At 41.4% G+C, this 17643-nt stretch overlaps 1 protein-coding gene across 2 annotated transcripts in view; it reads left to right on the plus strand.

Annotated features, from left to right (window-relative positions):
• Positions 1-5261: 5261 nt before the first annotated feature.
• Positions 5262-17643, plus strand: part of clic4.L (chloride intracellular channel 4 L homeolog) — a 48927-nt gene continuing 36545 nt past the window's right edge. The window contains exons 1-2 of one of the 2 annotated variants that reach the window (XM_041581087.1): positions 5262-5650; positions 12335-12431. In XM_041581087.1, coding sequence (XP_041437021.1) covers positions 12402-12431 — 30 coding nt within the window. In that variant the 5' untranslated portion in view covers positions 5262-5650; positions 12335-12401. 2 annotated transcript variants of the gene reach the window in all.

A 17643-nucleotide genomic window follows, 5' to 3' on the forward strand; every position in this document is an offset into this window, starting at 1 on the left:
CTCTGCCTTCCCTCACATAGCTCATCTGGGGAACATATGTACTTGGGTGAAATAAAGTATCAGCACCTTGGGGGGGGTGTATGGCAATTGATAAACCCAATACTTTTGCACAATTGAAAGACCAATTTCACATTTCACAGAGCTAATGGCTAAACTATGTCAAACAAGCCCTTAGCAACACCTATAAGCACCAGAATGCTTGGCAAGAGTAATAGAATTCTAGAATGCTAGACTACACCAGAATGTTCATGAGGACTCCCTGGAGGAGCTCCGCTTCAAATTGAATGTAGGAACCATACTAGATGAAGAGGCAGGAGCTGCACAACTGGTATCTCCAAATTATATGATTCAAAACCAAAAAAGCATCAAAAACTTGGGAGTAACTTACCAGCTGAGGCTTCACATTCTGCTGCACTTACACCAAATGTGCACAAGACGTCTGAATCCATATAAATATCAGCAGAGCACCAAGGAAAAGCATCAAAAATGTATAAAATAAAAAACAGTGCAATGTTGACATTGATACTCATGATTCATATAAATTTTTCCACAGTTTCTTCTTTTGGCCAAAAGGTTAATTACACAAAACTGGAGGAATTTATTACCTCCGCCTATTCCCACTTGGCAACAGACCATGCTCGACATTTGCAGGGTTGAGCAATTGGTACTGTATATACTAAGAGAGGTGTTCCTGATAAATTCCATACAATCTGGCACCCAGGGATAGATATATTTCCTGAAAACCAGGCACGGAATACTGCTGTGTAATAGTTTTAGGTTGGAATGTTATATAAACTACAGTATTTATCATTGCTTCTCCCAGTATGATTTTTGATGTATAGTTCTCTATGTTGCACCTCTAACCAATGTAACCCAGCTTTCTGGTCTGTAATCCAGTACCAATGACCTGTATAAGCACTGATAATGTAATTTTACTATAATGCATCTTGTATATTCAATAAAAACTACCTTAACTCAAAGGACAGGTAAATCCGACTTTCTGCTTTTCCATGTATATAAGTTGGGCACATCTCCCAAACCCAAATCACATTTTCCTAAAACAAAAAGCAGCTTTCAACTGGTGGCCATTTATCCTCTGACACTTCTTGGTGACATTTACTTCTAAGATTAGCAGACGTGAAAAAATAGGAGCAAACAGCTAGAGCAGAGATTCTATGGAAACTGGCAATGCCATCTCTTCATTGGCTGCTAGACATAAGGGCGTGTTTAGTAATCTGAATTGAGAAGAACTGAGCATGCTCAGTAGCCAACAGCCAAAGCAAATGCCTGAGGGAGGAGGACAAGTGGGTTAGAGGCGGAAAAGGAATCCTAAGTGATTAAGTGGATGCTACTGTCTTATTATTAACCATTGAACAACCAGAGTAGAGGGTATTTAAAAAGTTCAAAAAGGCTGTTCGCTGACAGTGTGGTTTACATGTCTTTTAACTATGGGGACAATTTGCAAATTATTTGATAAGATTAACATGAATAAACCATTGTTATCTGAAAAGATCACTTATATAAATGTGTTTCCTTTAAGAGCAAGAGTCGTATAACACAGTATCTCATCACCCAAGTGTCCATGGAAATTATTTCCACAGTTGGCAGCTATGTGAATTCAGATTTATGACATAAAATTCTTTTAGAGAATGTCAGTCCATCCATCTTTGTTCTAAAGCCGAGTCACAAATACTTAACTTCATACAACAAAACAATGGCCCTAAACATGCAAGAACATCTATTACAGAACTACTGAAGCAAAGGAGATTTGTGCTGGCAAAGCCAAAGTCCTAATTTAGACTCTATTGAAATGTACTGACAAAAAAAATGCAGGAATGCCTTGGATGCCAAGTATGGCCTTACACTCAGTAAAAGAGTCTAATCGACAGAATAAAACGTAGAAACTGCTGTTAAGGAGATTAACTTTTGGACTGTTGATTAATGATTTAATTCTCTTTTAAAAAGCATATATCTTTAATTACAGTGAGCATACAATTGTGTGGTTTCAGTTCCATTTCTGTGAGCTTTGTGGTGTGGCTCAGCCCTAGAGTTGGTGGTTGGGGATTGTAGGCTGATACCAGGGGCCACAAGTAGTCGCATCCATGGGCAGAATTTAATAAATGCTTCAGAAGGCCAAGCCTCTCCAAACCAACATCAATGCATTTACCTACAAGAAACAGGTTGAAGGTATTTGAAGTTTACACTGCATTTATCCTGCCTGTGTGCTTTTACTTTACCTCTCTGTTCCTCTATGAGAGGGCTGCTGTATTCGAGCACAGTAGCCTGTTAGTATTAAAAACTCTAACTCACTGGTTGAAAAGGAACAGTGAGGTTGGCAGAACAGTCTACAAAAGCAGACCTATTACCAAAAAAAAAAATCAACATTACATAGTAAGCTTTTAAAGGCGTGGTTCATCTTTAAAGGGGAACGCCACAAAAACATAACTTAAGCTTTTTGAAGAGCCCCCTGCTCTTCTGCTCTTTCTGACTACTTTGCTGAGCTGGTTGACTACTGTTACTTAGCTGTCCTTAGACTGCATCCTCCAAACCCCACAATTCCCTGCACACGTGATTTCAATAAGGAAAGAAACATCATAGTAGTAGTTGTTACAATAGGAGTAGTTGTTACAATTTGTAACATCAGTGTTTTAGTCCCTCCTTCCCTTCCAGTATTTCAAATGATGCAGAAAGAAAAGAACTGGTAACCAGCTGGATTTCAGCATAGAAAATGGCATTTGTTCATACTTTTTGAAGAAACAGGTAACTGTGATATGTATATCAAATTTTGGTTTGGAAGCCGGATTTCCCCTTTAAAGGGATACTGTCATGGGAAAAAAAAATTTTTTCAAAATGAATCAGTTAATAGTGCTGCTCCAGCAGAATTCTGCACTGAAATCCATTTCTCAAAAGAGCAAACAGATTTTTTTATATTCAATTTTGAAATCTGACATGGGGCTAGACATATTGTCAATTTCCCAGCTGCCCCAAGTCATGTGACTTGTGCTCTGATAAACTTCAATCACTCTTTACTGCTGTACTGCAAGTTGGAGTGATATCACCCCCCTCCCTTTTTACCCCAGCAGCCAAACAAAAGAACAATGGGAAGGTAACCAGATAGCAGCTCCCTAACACAAGATAACAGCTGCCTGGTAGATCTAAGAACAACACTCAATAGTAAAAACCCATGTCCCACTGAGGCACATTCAGTTACATTGAGAAGGAAAAACAGCAGCCTGCCAAAAAGTATTTCTCTCCTAAAGTGCAGGCACAAGTCACATGACCAGGTGCAGCTGGGAAATTGACAAAATGTCTAGCCCCATGTCAGTTTTCAAAATTGAATATAAAAAAATCTGTTTGCTCTTTTGAGAAATGGATTTCAGTGCAGAATTCTGCTGGAGCAGCGCTATTAACTGATTCATTTTGAAAAATGACAGTATCCCTTTACGTTAACTTTTAGAAAGTTATAGAATGGTGAATTGTAAGCAACTTTTCAGTTAGTCCTCTTCTGACTTTAAGCTTTCAAATGTGGGTCACTGACCCCACTTTAAAACAAATGCTCTGTGGGGCTACCCATTTATTTTTATACTTTTTCAGCTATCTGAAATTGCAAGCTGAAGAGCTGCTGAAATATAACTCAAAAACAACAAATAATATAAAAATTAAAAACAATTGCAAATTGTCTCAGAAATTGAACAACCCCTTTAATGTATATTATTATTTTGAAAAGTTGTTTTTTTAGTGCAGTACTTCTTAGGGAAGTATCTTTAAGTCCGGAGTGTTGCAACGTTGTTTACACCTCTGTGTGGTATAAATTTGGCAGAAGAGTTTTGGTGAATGTAAAGTAAACTGTCTAAATGGTGTGATTTTCTTTGTCTATAGGCCTACCATATGTAATATATATTTTATCCATTAATGTGGATGGTCTAAACTCTGTGTTTTCAGTCCGTCCTATGTCATAGTGCAGAACCATAAAATTCGGGGTCAGTTGATGATCCTGCATAAATAGGGAATTGGGTCATTGACAACTTCCTCTCTGTTTTCAGTACATCTTTTGTACTTAGTGGTCCCCCTGGGCCCGCACTCCCTTGGGGCCCACCGGAGACATAACATTGGGATCAACCATCATTTTTACTGGCCAGGCCGGTAAAATACCGGCCAGGTGGCAGCCCTATGCGCAGCGCAAAGGGCACAAGTATGACAGGAGGGGGGGCTGGCAGGGGGCATTATGCTGGGGGTAGGTAGGCAGCAGTGTTCCCACTGCCTGTTCTTTTGCTGTGTGAATGTTTGTTTGAATTGCTTCAATGGTGTGGTGATGGAAATGGTCAGCGTGCAGTCAGTTACCTTCCATATTTACATACAAAAACATCCAACTGATACAAAAGGTAAAGATGGCCCTACCCTAAAGAGCTTACAATCTAAATCTTGTAACTCGAGATAAAATAAGGTGAGTTGACAGCTCTGAGTTGATATTAATAAGCTGCTGTGTAGACATGGGGCAGCTTTACCAGAGCAGAGCGACATTACAGTATATTTTAATTACTTTGATACAATTTCAGTTTTTGGTGTTACTGCTCCTTTTAAAACGGAGGAGTCGGGGTGGAAGTATTAATGTACCGACTCCACAGCCCTGGTTGTGAGAGTAATCTCCCAGTGGCAAGTTCTGTGGTGGGCCCTAGGAGGCACAGTCCCACTTTGGCAAATTAAACAGAGCGGAGTGAAGATAATGGGGTCAGCCTAAACTAAATACACATCTGATACTCTGGGAAAATACAGTAAAATATGTCATTTTAAATATATGCATACATATTTCATTATATAAATACTTTTTTTTTAATATCAACCTCCAGGCCGTGGCCTCAGAAGCTAAGCTATTGTAGCCCGCTAGCTTTCCAGTATGTGGTGGATAACTTGACTATTGTACCCAGATTGCTTTTCAAGTTGGGCTAGTATAACTAGATATTACTGGCCCCACAGCAGATTATTTTCCAGGCCCCCAGGTTGACCAGTTTTGCCAATATCTATTAAAATTGTGTATGAATTATGGTCTCATGTGGCCCCTATACCTCCTGGGCCCCCCTGCAGCTGCAGAGTCTGTTGTTACTGCTCTCTCTCTTGCTATCAGTATTATGTGAGGTGTTTACAACACGTTCCATACGATTTACAAAAGATGAGGAATAGAAAGCTGTGAGGCTAAAGGCGGGTCTGAAGTGGTTAACGGTTCCACTTGCTCCTCTCGCCTCACCCCTCCCTGTGCCTCCTCCCTCTCCTCCTTTTGAGCTGCAGCCTGAGAAGTCCCGTTATACACAAAGTCCCATTCCCCGGCCAGGGCGCGAGAGGTGCTGCCGAGCTACAAAGGAGGTGGAGGAGGGCGCAAAGTGGAAAGTGAAACACAGAGGGAATAAAAGTTAGAGGAGAAGCAAGAAAGTGGAGTAGGTGTGAAAAAAGAGTAGTAGTGAAGTAGAAGCATAAAGGGCGAAGGGAAAGGAGGAGAGCCGAACAAGGAGAGGAAGGCCAATCAGCGAGGAGGGAAGCATTAGCCAGGGACAAGTTGGATCTGTGTGTGTCTGTGCGAGGGAGCAGCATGTCTGTATCGGTGCCTCAGAACGGAGTGCAGGAGGACAAAGACAACCTCATCGAGCTCTTTGTCAAGGTAAGTGATGGGTCTCTGCCCACACCTGGGGTTCCCTCTAGCTCTCGCCATGTGGCAGCCAGTGGGGGCCTGGCATTGCTTGTGCTTCAGGGAATACCGTGGCTGTTTGTTATAAAGTAATTTGTGTTTAGTTCTAAATCCACAGCATTACTATGTAACCGAACTGTATACACAGCATGGGACTGTTAGACGCTGAGGCATTTCATTGCCAGTATTGGCGTTTTAAGAGAGCGCCTTCTATTGAAGTGTAGTTCATATTCCTATGCCAGTTCTACAGTCTATTATCTGATCTTATTCTGAAGAAGAAGCCTATTAAAGCCCATTTAAAAATACACAGGAGCTGCCATACTGCTAAAGTACACTAAAATACTATCCAAAATCACCTTCCACCCAGTGGACACAGTGTATTGATGGGTGTCATTTGCTTGGCTTTAGCAAACTGTTTTCTGGACAAGCGTCAGACATGGCAGTGCCTTTATATGGGTGTATATTAGTGGATGTGCTCAGTTAAATATGAGGTTAGTAAGACACAGGCTGCAGGGATCAGTTTATCAGACACCTTAAATGGCATGGGCTCTGCTCCTTTAGGCACACACAGTTGTATCATGGGAATTCCTAGAAGTGGCGTCTGGTTTAATTGCGCTACTGTTAGTGGGCTGTATGGAGGGAACAGGGAAGTGGTGGTACATTGACTCTGGCAGCATGTGATCTACTGGAAGTCTAGCCACTCGTAGAGAACAGAGGGGATTCCCAGTGTATCACACAGAACTTCCTTTACACCCTAGTGTCTTGGCAAGTCAGGAATTGTATAAATCTCATGTCCTGGCTCTCCATAAAAGGGTACTGTATACAGTGTTTTCCTTTGGGAGTACAATGCTGCCTGTAAATATATGTCCTCCTGACCTGGCCTATTTCTTTTTACTCCAGAAAGCTTGTAGGCAGGTTGTATAGAGCAAATAAATGCATATTTTTTTCCTGGTATTTAATTGCTATTTGTCCTGCTGTTATTCATGCAGGCCACACACTTGGAGTTTGTGCTGGAGGGAATCTGTTTCCTATTTTTCTTTCTATTGGGAAAAGCAAGTGCATCTGCAAACCATCGTAGGTCATATTTAACCTCAGTGGTGCTTATGTCCTCTATATACTTGTGCTTACACTGTATTGCCATAAATTGATAAAGGAGAGCACTATGTAGCGTATATATTAAAGTTTTTGATACCATACCTTCTGTTTGCCAGAGATGAACAGATATAAAAGATCTAATGGAGCATGTCAGACACACTGCACTGAACGCCTATGGGGCTTTTTACAGTAGCAAGTGTTACACCCACGATATGCATAACATTCAGCCGTTGGAGAAAAACTTGATACCTCTCTGTGCCGCCTATCATTCACACAATTCATGATTCGGCCTGAAATCTGCCTATCGGGTTGTGCGGGGCAGTTTTAATTTGTGTGACAGGCAGCACAGACGAGTATTGACTGTCTCTCTACAGGATGAAATACGTTAGCAGTGGAACCCTATGTGTGATGTTATCCTCACTTATTTACATTTTATAGACCTTTCTGTATTTAGACTGGTGTCTGATATATTTTAAAAAGTTAAAAAAGAAAATGTGACCACCCAGGATGATAAAAGTTTCCATGTTGTGCAACCCAGTAAGATTTTAGGGCGAGGTTACATTTTTATGTTGTGTTTTTTAAACCACATATTTGAGCATAAATACGCACAAAATGTAGCCCTACTGAAAATAATTGAATACACACTAAAGCAATTCCCATGCTTGCGAGCCAGCATCCGCCACGTGATGCCAGTATTTGCGTTATTCAGCAGAAACGCTAATATCCCAAGGAAACGCCATATAGAACTCTATGGTATCCACAAGTTTGGAAATATTTTGTTGAAATACACAGCATATTTTCAATATGGCAGGCAAACTCTCACATGATGGACTGCACATATACGTATTTCTGGCGTTGTATGCTGGGGGAGTTAGCAAATGCAATATCAGTACTGCTAGTGTGTTTTCAAGGTGGTTATTTGGCATTTACAGCTCTTGCATTTCATGGAGTTGGGGGATATTAGCAAAGGCTCTTGGTTTCTTCTGTAGTTCAGAAATGCATAGAACAGACTCTTCCAAAACCTCCCCTTTAACATGTGGGTCAGACCCAACACTGTTTCCACTGAGTTTCAATGATCATCTTTTGTACAAAAATTTCCTTTAGCAATAGATATTGGTAGATACAGGAAGGTAGGCAATTAAAGGACAAGGAAAGTCTAAAATAGAATAAGGCTAGAAATGCTGTATTTTGTATACTAAACATAAGTATGAACTTACTGCACCACAAAGCCTAATCAAACAAATGATTTATGCTTTCAAAGTTGGCCACAGGGGGCTGTCATCTTGTAACTTTGTTTAACATCTTTGCCTGACCCTGACCCTGACCCTGCACATGCTCAGTGTGGTCTGGGCTGCTTAGGGATCGTCATAAACAAAGCTGCTTGAGTTCTGCATGGCTGGGAAGTAAGGCGGGGGCTCCCCCTGCTGTTCATAAGTATGATTGTTTCCCTGCTCAACAGTTAGGGACCGTCTGACAATTCCTATCCACAGCAGTAAATGAAGGGAGAATTTCACTGCATACAGTCAGGTTTATTATAAAAAACGGTACACATTTTTTAATTAAAGTATATTGGAGATAGGTTTCTTTTTCATTAAAGAAAGTAAAAATGGGACTTTATTTTTTTGCCATTCCTTGTCCTTTAATTCTATATAGAAGTCTTATGAATCCTAGAATTGATTGGATCACATCCAAAACCAGTTAAAGGGGAAGGAAACCTAGTTGGCGCAAAACCCTCCCCCCCCTCCCGTGTGTTGCCCACCCTCCCTCCTCCCCCCTGGCCTACCCGTCCCGCTGGGCAAATGCCCCTAACTTGTTAGTTACCCTTCTGCGCAGGTCCAGTCCAGGGAGTTCATAGACGACATCTTCTTCCACGCGATCTTCTTCCTGCTTTGAACAGCGTTTTGGCGCATGGGCAGTAGGAGCATTTCGCCTGTACGGATCTACTGCGCATGCACCAAAAGTCACTATGTACTTGTGGCGCATGCACAGTAGATCGTACTGGCGAAATGCTCCTACTGCGCATGCGCCGGTCAAAGCAGGAAGAAGATCGCGTGGAAGAAGATGTCGTCTGTGAACTCCCTGGACTGGACCTGCGCAGAAGGGTAAGTAACAAGTTAGGGGCATTTGCCTAGCGGGACGGTTAGGCCAGGGGGGAGGAGGGAGGGTGGGAAACACACGGGAGGGGGGAGGGTTTTTGCGCCAACTAGGTTTCCTTCCCCTTTAAGGAACTCTGTTCTACATTGATGCCCAGCAGCTACAACCACAAGAAAGCTGCTTTGTCCCGGAAGAGGGTAATTCCTCCAGAATTTTTTTTTCACTTGTACTTTATAACATTTTAAATTTCAATATGCAACTGATCTGTGTTTCCAGTTGGTGAATTAGGTGTAGGTATTTATCTATGACGTGGATTTGACTTAAATTACTATAAAGTGTGTCCGCTCTAACTTGGATATTGGTCACCAAATATAGGGTGGCCATATGCTTTCAGTTCAAGCCCTGAGTTAGTTACCAAGATTGTGGGTGTGGTGTGGGGGCATTTTTCTTTTGCAGAGACTGAGCACCCCGACAAAAATAGATTTAATGATTTGAAAAAAAAATATATGACAGGAAACAAAATTTTAGTGTTGGCAGAATGGCAGAATTTATAAAGGGTCTGAATATACCCTGCCTTTGCCAAACATTGAATATTACAGATAAGTCAGTGAAATTTTTAGTCCTGGATCATTGCTATTGAGAAGCTGAACATTTAGGCTGGTGCAATAAGTTCAGTATATAACATATTTTTAGGGTTTAGTTCTCCTTTAACTGAGCTGTATATTGTGCAATTCGGTCATCCTCAGAGATCACCCAGACAAGTTGAAATGAGACTGCTCTAACTGCACCCTGTGCCCCGCCCATGCAGTGTAAAAGTGATATTAGGTTATGAAGTTTTCAGTTTGGACAGACTGACTGATCTGATTCGGAAGGTGGTCCAGGAGGCTGTCCTCCCAATGTGCCATACATTTACAAGCTCTTGGACCCTATGGTTGAAATTGCTACCTTTAGATAGAAAATAGATATAGTCACATGAATTAAATTTAAATATATAGTACAGACTTTATTATAAGCTATCTATACTATTAAGCTATCTATATTGTTACATTACAGACAGAGTAATGTAGGTTCTCTGCTGCAGTGACCTAATGTGCAGTGCTGGAGCTCAATAAGCAGTGATGTCATTACTTCTCCTCACTGCTCCAGGGATTGGTTGCTAGGCAAGCACTCTAGAAATGCCTTACAGTTGCATCATCATTAAGCTGTCGTATTATACCTTCCGGTAAAGGTTAATATGAAAAAATTCCTGTAGCAAAATGTATCAGGAATTTTATATTAGTGGGGTTGTGTCGTCATAATCCTATTTCTGTTTTAACTGTAAATCTATTGTGGAACAGAAACATTCTACTGATCTACCCCAAGCCATTTCCCAGCTGTATACACACAAACTTCTGATGTTTAGTCACATTCAGTTAGTACATGCCTCTGGCCTTTGTTGCTATTAAATCGCCTAGTGCAGATTTATGCATTTGGGCTTGTACCCACTATTGTTTTGTGTTGTTGTTGCCTTGTGTTACATGCCAGGGTGATCCACCGCTCCCATTTATCCGCATTGCACTTTAAACACAGGATTAAAGAAACTGACAACTTTTCAGGGTTGAACAGGACCACTTACTACAAGTAGTGCCGTTGAAGTGTAATTGCCTGAAACAGGCAGCAACCACAGCAAAAAAGAAAAAGCTTTGGTTTGTGCTTCTACTAATTAAAGTTACAGGAAATTCAGCATTAACCCCAGCCATAATCAATTTTACCTGTGCTATAGCTGTTTTATTACCTTCATTCCTGTATGCGTGGTGCTCACTGGGGAAGCTCACCATTCCTACTTAGCATACACTTTGCATGGGGTGTGCTGATCGACTATTTGACTCATGTATGTTTTTATTTATGTCAGACCTGGGCCTGTGCAGTTAATTTTAATAGACATTATGCTCTCTCTTTTTTACCCCTCCCCCCACAATGTCCTTTTTATTCTCTCCCACCATCCCATTTTCCTCCTCTCTTCCCCCTCCTCTCTCACGCTCTCTTGAATTCTGTTCTCATTCCTTTTCCTTCTTCCCTTCCCAGCACCCAGTTCTTTACTCTATTTATGGTACATTTAATTGCTGTGGCAATATTTCAGCCATTAAATCCTCTTTATCCAGAGTGTTAACATGTGCAAAGTTAAGTAATTTGAGTGGAGTTGGCTGGCAGTAGAAATGCAGACATACTTAGGAAGCAAATAGTTACCAGAGTAGATTATTTGCAGCATTTTTGGGTCATTCTCCCAATTGTAGGCATGTGTGATCTTCTTAGATATTTTTTAAAGGGGAACATAAAACCAAAATTTGATAAAGAGGCCCACATAACATAGAAACCCCTAATATACCCATCACCGTTATCGGTTTCTTCAAAAAATATGAATAAATGCCATTTCTGTGCTGAAATCCAGCTGTTTAAAACTTCTTCTCTTTCTGCATCATTTGAAATTCTGGCAGGGAAGGAGGCACTAAAATACTGATGTTACAAATTGTAACAACCTTTCCACAGCTTACAGACAGCATGCAGGAACTACATAACCCACAATGCATTGCACCCATTCCTTTTAGAAATCACGTGTGCAGGGAATTGTGGGGTTTGAAGGAAACAGGCTAAGGACAGCTGGCAGTTGATACTAAGTAACAGTAGTCAGTCAGCTCAGCAAAGTAGTCAGAGAGATCAGAAGGAGAGCAGGGGGCTATGCTTAGGGAGCTGTTCCAAACCATTAAAAATCATGAAAAGTCTGGATATTTTTATAATTGACGTATATTGCTTGAAATTGTGTTTACTTTTCAAAAAGCTTATTTTTTTGGAGTTCCCCTTTAAGTTTGTATATAGAAAAAACTAGGCAAATGTAATAAGATTTGGGCAAAGAAAAGCTAATCAGTATTGTCCAAGGGAACCCTTGCACTGAAACAATGTGTTTTTAAAAATCTGCATTTCTGAGAAACACCTGTGTACTGTGTAGTTTATATGTTTTTTTTTTGTAGTAGTAGTTTTACATTTTCAGCCTGTCATGGGTTTTAAGGGTCAATTCCCAGATGCTTGTGGGGGTGTTGGTACTACGGGTCTTCTTCATCGTGCTTTAAATCTGCCAAGCCTCACATTCCTGGTTTAGCTTTTCCAAGTGTAAAAAACAAAATGAGCACTACTCCATCAGCAAAACCACTTGCACAGCACTGCATCTGAAGGCCTGAAGACCAGTTGTGGATGGACGATTTTTATTACCCTCAGGCTGCATGCACAAAGGCTTTATTGATCTTTCGGGTGATCTATTTTTATCAGAATCCAATTTCCAAGTGTTTTATGGTGAATTGTTCACCCTAGTCCATGCATGTAGCCATATAACTTTATATGATGATCCTGCTGCTCATAGAAGAAATGTATAACTCCAATAATCCAAATGGCACTCACATAAATTGCAACATGCAGTGATTTTGATGCTTTTTTCAGCCTTCATCAGATGTGACAACTTTGATCACTTGAAGCCCTGAAACATCTGCTAAGACCTGAATAAAAAATGAAACCCTTGCACTTTGCTGTTTATGTGGTGAGTAGTTACCAACGTGGTTGTACACTGGTGAACATTGCTGCCTTTTACTGTAGGGGATCTATGTTTTGATTCTGGCAGGGGACTGCAAGAGGTTTCCCTGTAAATGTGTGTACTTTGATTTCCTCTAACATACCTTATGCAATTGACTGTTTGTGTGTGAGGGATAGGGCCCTCAGATTGTAAGATATTGGATATATCGGTTCTGTATAAATAAAAATATATACATGGGAAAAGATGGGCAGCATATGATTCTTTGTATACTCACAGGCATTTATACAAAGTCAGGAGTGCAGTGTTTCGTAATCCCAAACTGGAGGTTGAATTCTTAACATCAGGTTGTGGCCCGTAGACTAAACTTGAAGCTTTTGGCTGACTGTCTCACATTTATCTAACGGCAAAAATCAAGTTGGCCATACACAGTATAAAAAAGCTGCTGTTGACTTGGCCCCGTAAGGGCCCTTACACACAGGCAGTTTTACCTGCGCTCCCCTGCGTTGAGCTTTCTTCCGTTCGTTCGCAGGGGAGCACAGGAGTAGACACAGTCAATTATTTTGAACTGTACTCTGCTGTACTCACACAGACGCATGTATGCGCCGAACGGAGGTGAAATGCAATATGCTGTGTCCACCTGCGTTTGCAGCTTACATGCGTTTGTGTACAGACCCCTTAAAAATAATTGACTGCGTCTACTCTTGTGGCTGAATGGAAGAAAGCGCAGGGGAGCACAGGTAAAACCACACGTGTGTAAGAGCCCTTAGAGTTGACAACTGATACTGCCTGCCTGCCTGACCCACATCTGCCCAAAAATCAGCAAGATATCTGTTGGGCCCTCAGAATGATCATTGATCCCCTGGTCAACATTCAGATCTGCTTTGTTTGGCCCTGTCTATGGTTAGCTAAACCGGACAACAATATGCTTAGGAAATGTTTAACTATATGTCCAACTGTGTGCTAGAGGCCTTGATAAAACAAAAAGTTTCCAGAGTAAACATAATACAGTATGAAGCTGAGACTGTCCCACTTGAATTAAACAGGTGAATCCTTAAATTAGATCTTTAAAGGGGTTGTTTGCCTAATTTTAGTATGATGTAGGGAGTGATATTTTGAGACAATTTGCAATTGGTTTTCATTTTTTTATTATTTGTGTTTTTGAGTTTTATTTAGCAGCTTTCCAGTTTACAATATCAACAATCTGGTCCAAATTACCCTATCAACCATGCATTGATTTGAATAAGAGACAGGAGTATGATTAATAGAGGCCTGAATAGAAATATGAGTAATAGAAAGTAGCAATAACAATACATTACATAGCAATACATAGCCATACAATACAATACATAGCCTTACAGAGCATTTGCCTTTTAGATGGGGTAAGTGACTCCCATTTGAGAGCAGGAAAGAGTCAGAAGAAAAAGTCTAAATAATTAAAAAAAACTGCAAAATAAATAATGAAAACCAAATGAAATGTTGCTTAAAATTAGGCATCCTATAATATACTAAAATTTAGAATGGGGTGGGGTGCTTGCAGATCCAGGGTGGGATTGTACTTTTGGTGTAGGATTTTTAAAACCCTTACCTGCCTGTGTTCTTTTATCAGACTGCTTATCTGTGATACTTCTCATGTGTAGTTAATAGTGGCAGGAATGAACACTTCAGCATTTCTGTGCCGTTAGAATGTAACGGAAACTGTATGGTTGGTCTTGCCGTTTAAGAAGATGAATTCCATCTGTTTTTTCCCCTCATTACACAATCATTTATTGTAACTGTCAGTCTGTAATTGTTCTGCTGGGAACAGGTGTTGTTTCAGTAGTTGCCGCAGACTGTCATCCTGCTGCGAGATTGCATCAGCCTTCTTGGATGGGCTTCTCATGGCCAGATCTGCTTGGTGGGAGCAGAGGAAATCTGGTGGTGTGTATTGCTGTTGAACTGTCATGAGTATTATAACAGTCCCTCTGTTGTTCAGTGAAAAGTTGTCAGAACCAGCCTAACTGTGCCCAAAGTACTGTTTCTTACACATATCCTCTAACAACCTTTCCATAGCCTAATATTGATCTATGTGGTATTCCTCATGCAGGCATGAGCCAGAATACTGGGTACAAGAGAGATAGTTGCACTGATATTTAGCTTTAAGCCTGCAGGAATATGTAAAATAACAGTTCCCTAATTGGTTCAATAATAGAGCTGTAGACTATTTTAAAGAAAATCAGGCGCTCTGAAAAATCTGGGACATGAAAAATGCAACAAGTAGGTCTGTGCACATTGATTGCATGTCATATAAGGGCTAGTCCACACGGGGAGATAGCGACGCGTTTGCGGTCGCGGCGACAAAGCGCCGCGACAGTCGCCGCGACCGGCGCAGGCGACAGTTTTGTATGGGCGCCTATGTAAAAACGCCTGTGCTAACCACACGAGGCGATGCGCTTTTCAACAGTCGCCTGAAAAAGCCTGGCGAGGCATTTTCAGGCGACTGTTGAAAAGCGCATCGCCTCGTGTGGTTAGCACAGGCGTTTTTACATAGGCGCCCATACAAAACTGTCGCCTGCGCCGGTCGCGGCGACTGTCGCGGCGCTTTGTCGCCGCGACCGCAAACGCGTCGCTATCTCCCCGTGTGGAATAGCCCTAATAGGCAAGGCAGATGAGTTCATTATGACCGTAAATATCAGTTAAACAATAACATTAAAAATGGTTTAAAATGGAAGAATTAACAAATTGAGTTAACACGATAAATCCCCTTTTAATGAGAAAGCAACTGAGCCTCTAATAAGGTTAATGTCATACTTTGCATATTTATACTGGTGGAGAAAACACCAGTGCGCTTCCATCTGTCCAATGTTCCAGCAGCATTGACAGGAACAGCATTGGCCTGTCCGTTCTCACAATGCCAGATTTCGCCCTGAAATTACACAGTTGCATGTTTTAGGCCTGAAATAGTCCCCCTGTGAGCACTTCCAGATGGATGCCATTCCTATATGTTCTTCTAGAATTCAGAGTTAATGGCCGTGTTTTTCAAGTTTTTCGTCTTATCATTGCCAGTGGGCACATGTGACATCTTAGTGGGTAATTTTGTCATTGTTGTGGTGGGCTATAAAACCGGTTTTGGCTATAACCCCCTCAGGTAGGTGTGGGCATCCTAAGTGCATAGATGTTGGTCACAGATTTTGGGACCTGCACATCTGATGTTTCGATTACCTTGATTCTTCCAGAAAGGACTGGAAATGGAATTCTACAGGGAGTGGGAGAGAATCTATAAGTGTTGGTACCAGAGCAGTTCTAGCCAGGAAAGTACACTGCTGAGGCAGGGCCCATATTATGCACATTGAGGCCCAAAACTCATCAAATGGTTAAAATGGGCTAACCCTTGCTGCACGGCAACTTACCTAAGTGCTATGTCCAGGCAGAAATCAGTCTACCTTACAGTTTTTCTGCTGAAGACAAGCTGTCACTGAATCTGAGCAGACCCATACAACCTTCCTTTTGTCTACTGAACGTTTGAGGTACCTCTAGGCACATTTACCATCAGGTCAGGTTGACGTTTTCCTGACCTGCACATCACTAGTACAGATGTTTGAACTGAGAATCTATTTTCATTGCATTCCTTCCATGTCAAACTACATCAACTACTACAAGCTAATACTGCTTTCTTTCTACCTCTCCCTACATTGGATGTTGGCACTTCTACAGTCGCTATTGATTTAGTGGAATATTAAGTACTCTAGGGCACAACGCACTAACATTTTAAACTTTACACTAGCATTGCTTGTTGGGGACCAGTAACACCAAATTATAATTTTTTTTTTTTTAAAGATTAATTTTTATTGAATTTTACAACTTAAAGAAGATAGAGGGAAGAGAAGCTAGATAGAAAAGGAAAAGAAGGGGGAAGGAGGGGAAGTATGGCTGTAAATTGATGTTCACTGGTTAGTTGATGTGGCAGGCGACTCGAGCCAAGGTTTCCATATACTTTCAAATTTCTTTGGGCATCCTCGGGCTAAATACGTGAGTTTGTACAGTTCCAATTGCGAATTGATCAGTCCAATCCATATGCTCAATGTCGGTGGCATTGGGCCCACCCAGTGCAGGGCAACCACTTTTTTTGCGTAGAAGAGGAGCAGCCTCATCAGACATCTAGTATTTACTCTGGGTATCACGGAGTCCAGGAGACCCAGGAGACAGGTAGCAGGGCTAAGTATTTGAGGAAGTTCCAGTTCAGTAGCCATAAAGCTCACAATTGCCCTCCAATATCTGAGTATCACTGGACAATCCCACATTAAATGCATAAAATTGGCAACAGAAGCACCACATCTTGGACAGCTGGGTGAAGCCACCCTCCCCATATTATACAGTTTCTGTGGAGTGAGGTATGTTTGGTGTATGATCCGGAATTGTATAAGTTTGTCTCTAACACTCACCAAAGGAATATAAAGATTGTCTATGATTTCTTCCCAATCATCTGGGTCCACAATAACCCCGCTGTTCTCCCACTTATATTTCACTCTGGGTCGGGGATCGTATCTATTGGAGATTAAGTGTTTGTAGGTATTGGAGAGGAGTTTCGTCTTAGTGGGCTGAGATACTAATTCTTCTAACCCCGTGTACAGTAGTTGCAGAGGAGGAGTTGGAAATTGTGTTGAGCAAAGATGGCTGATTTGGTTGTATCTGAATTCGGATAAATCAGGCAGAGAGAGGGTCTGACGAAACGTAGCCAGTGTGTGAAGACACCCATCAGTGTATACTTGGGACAACCTCTTTAGCCCTAACTTAGTCCAAGTTCCCACTTCCAAGAATGCAGCTAAGTGTGAGTAATTACTGTTACCCCATAAAGGTGCGTCTGGAGATAGTGTGGTGTTAGCCTTAGTGAGCTGCACCATTGCGTCCCAGGCTCTCTTAGTGGCATCCATAACAGGTAGTAACGGGCCAATATCTTTTTGAGTCCTATATAAAGCATTATGCAGGCTTTCCACAGAAGTGAGAAATAGTGCCTCTATTATGGATGCTGGGTTGTCTGCGTCAAACACTTTCCAACTGGCTGCATGGGAAGCCTGGGAGGCAAGGTAGTAAAGCTCATAATTGGGAGAGGTCAATCCCAGCTGGTCTTGCGGGGCATTGAGAGTGACTCTGGACAAAGTGGGTGTTTTATTTCCCCAAATGAATTCAGATTGCGTGCGGTCTATATCATGTAGGACTTTCTTAGGTATGTGGCAGGGGGTAT

This window comes from Xenopus laevis, chromosome 2L (assembly GCF_017654675.1).
Source record: "Xenopus laevis strain J_2021 chromosome 2L, Xenopus_laevis_v10.1, whole genome shotgun sequence".
Taxonomy (NCBI): domain Eukaryota; kingdom Metazoa; phylum Chordata; class Amphibia; order Anura; family Pipidae; genus Xenopus; species Xenopus laevis.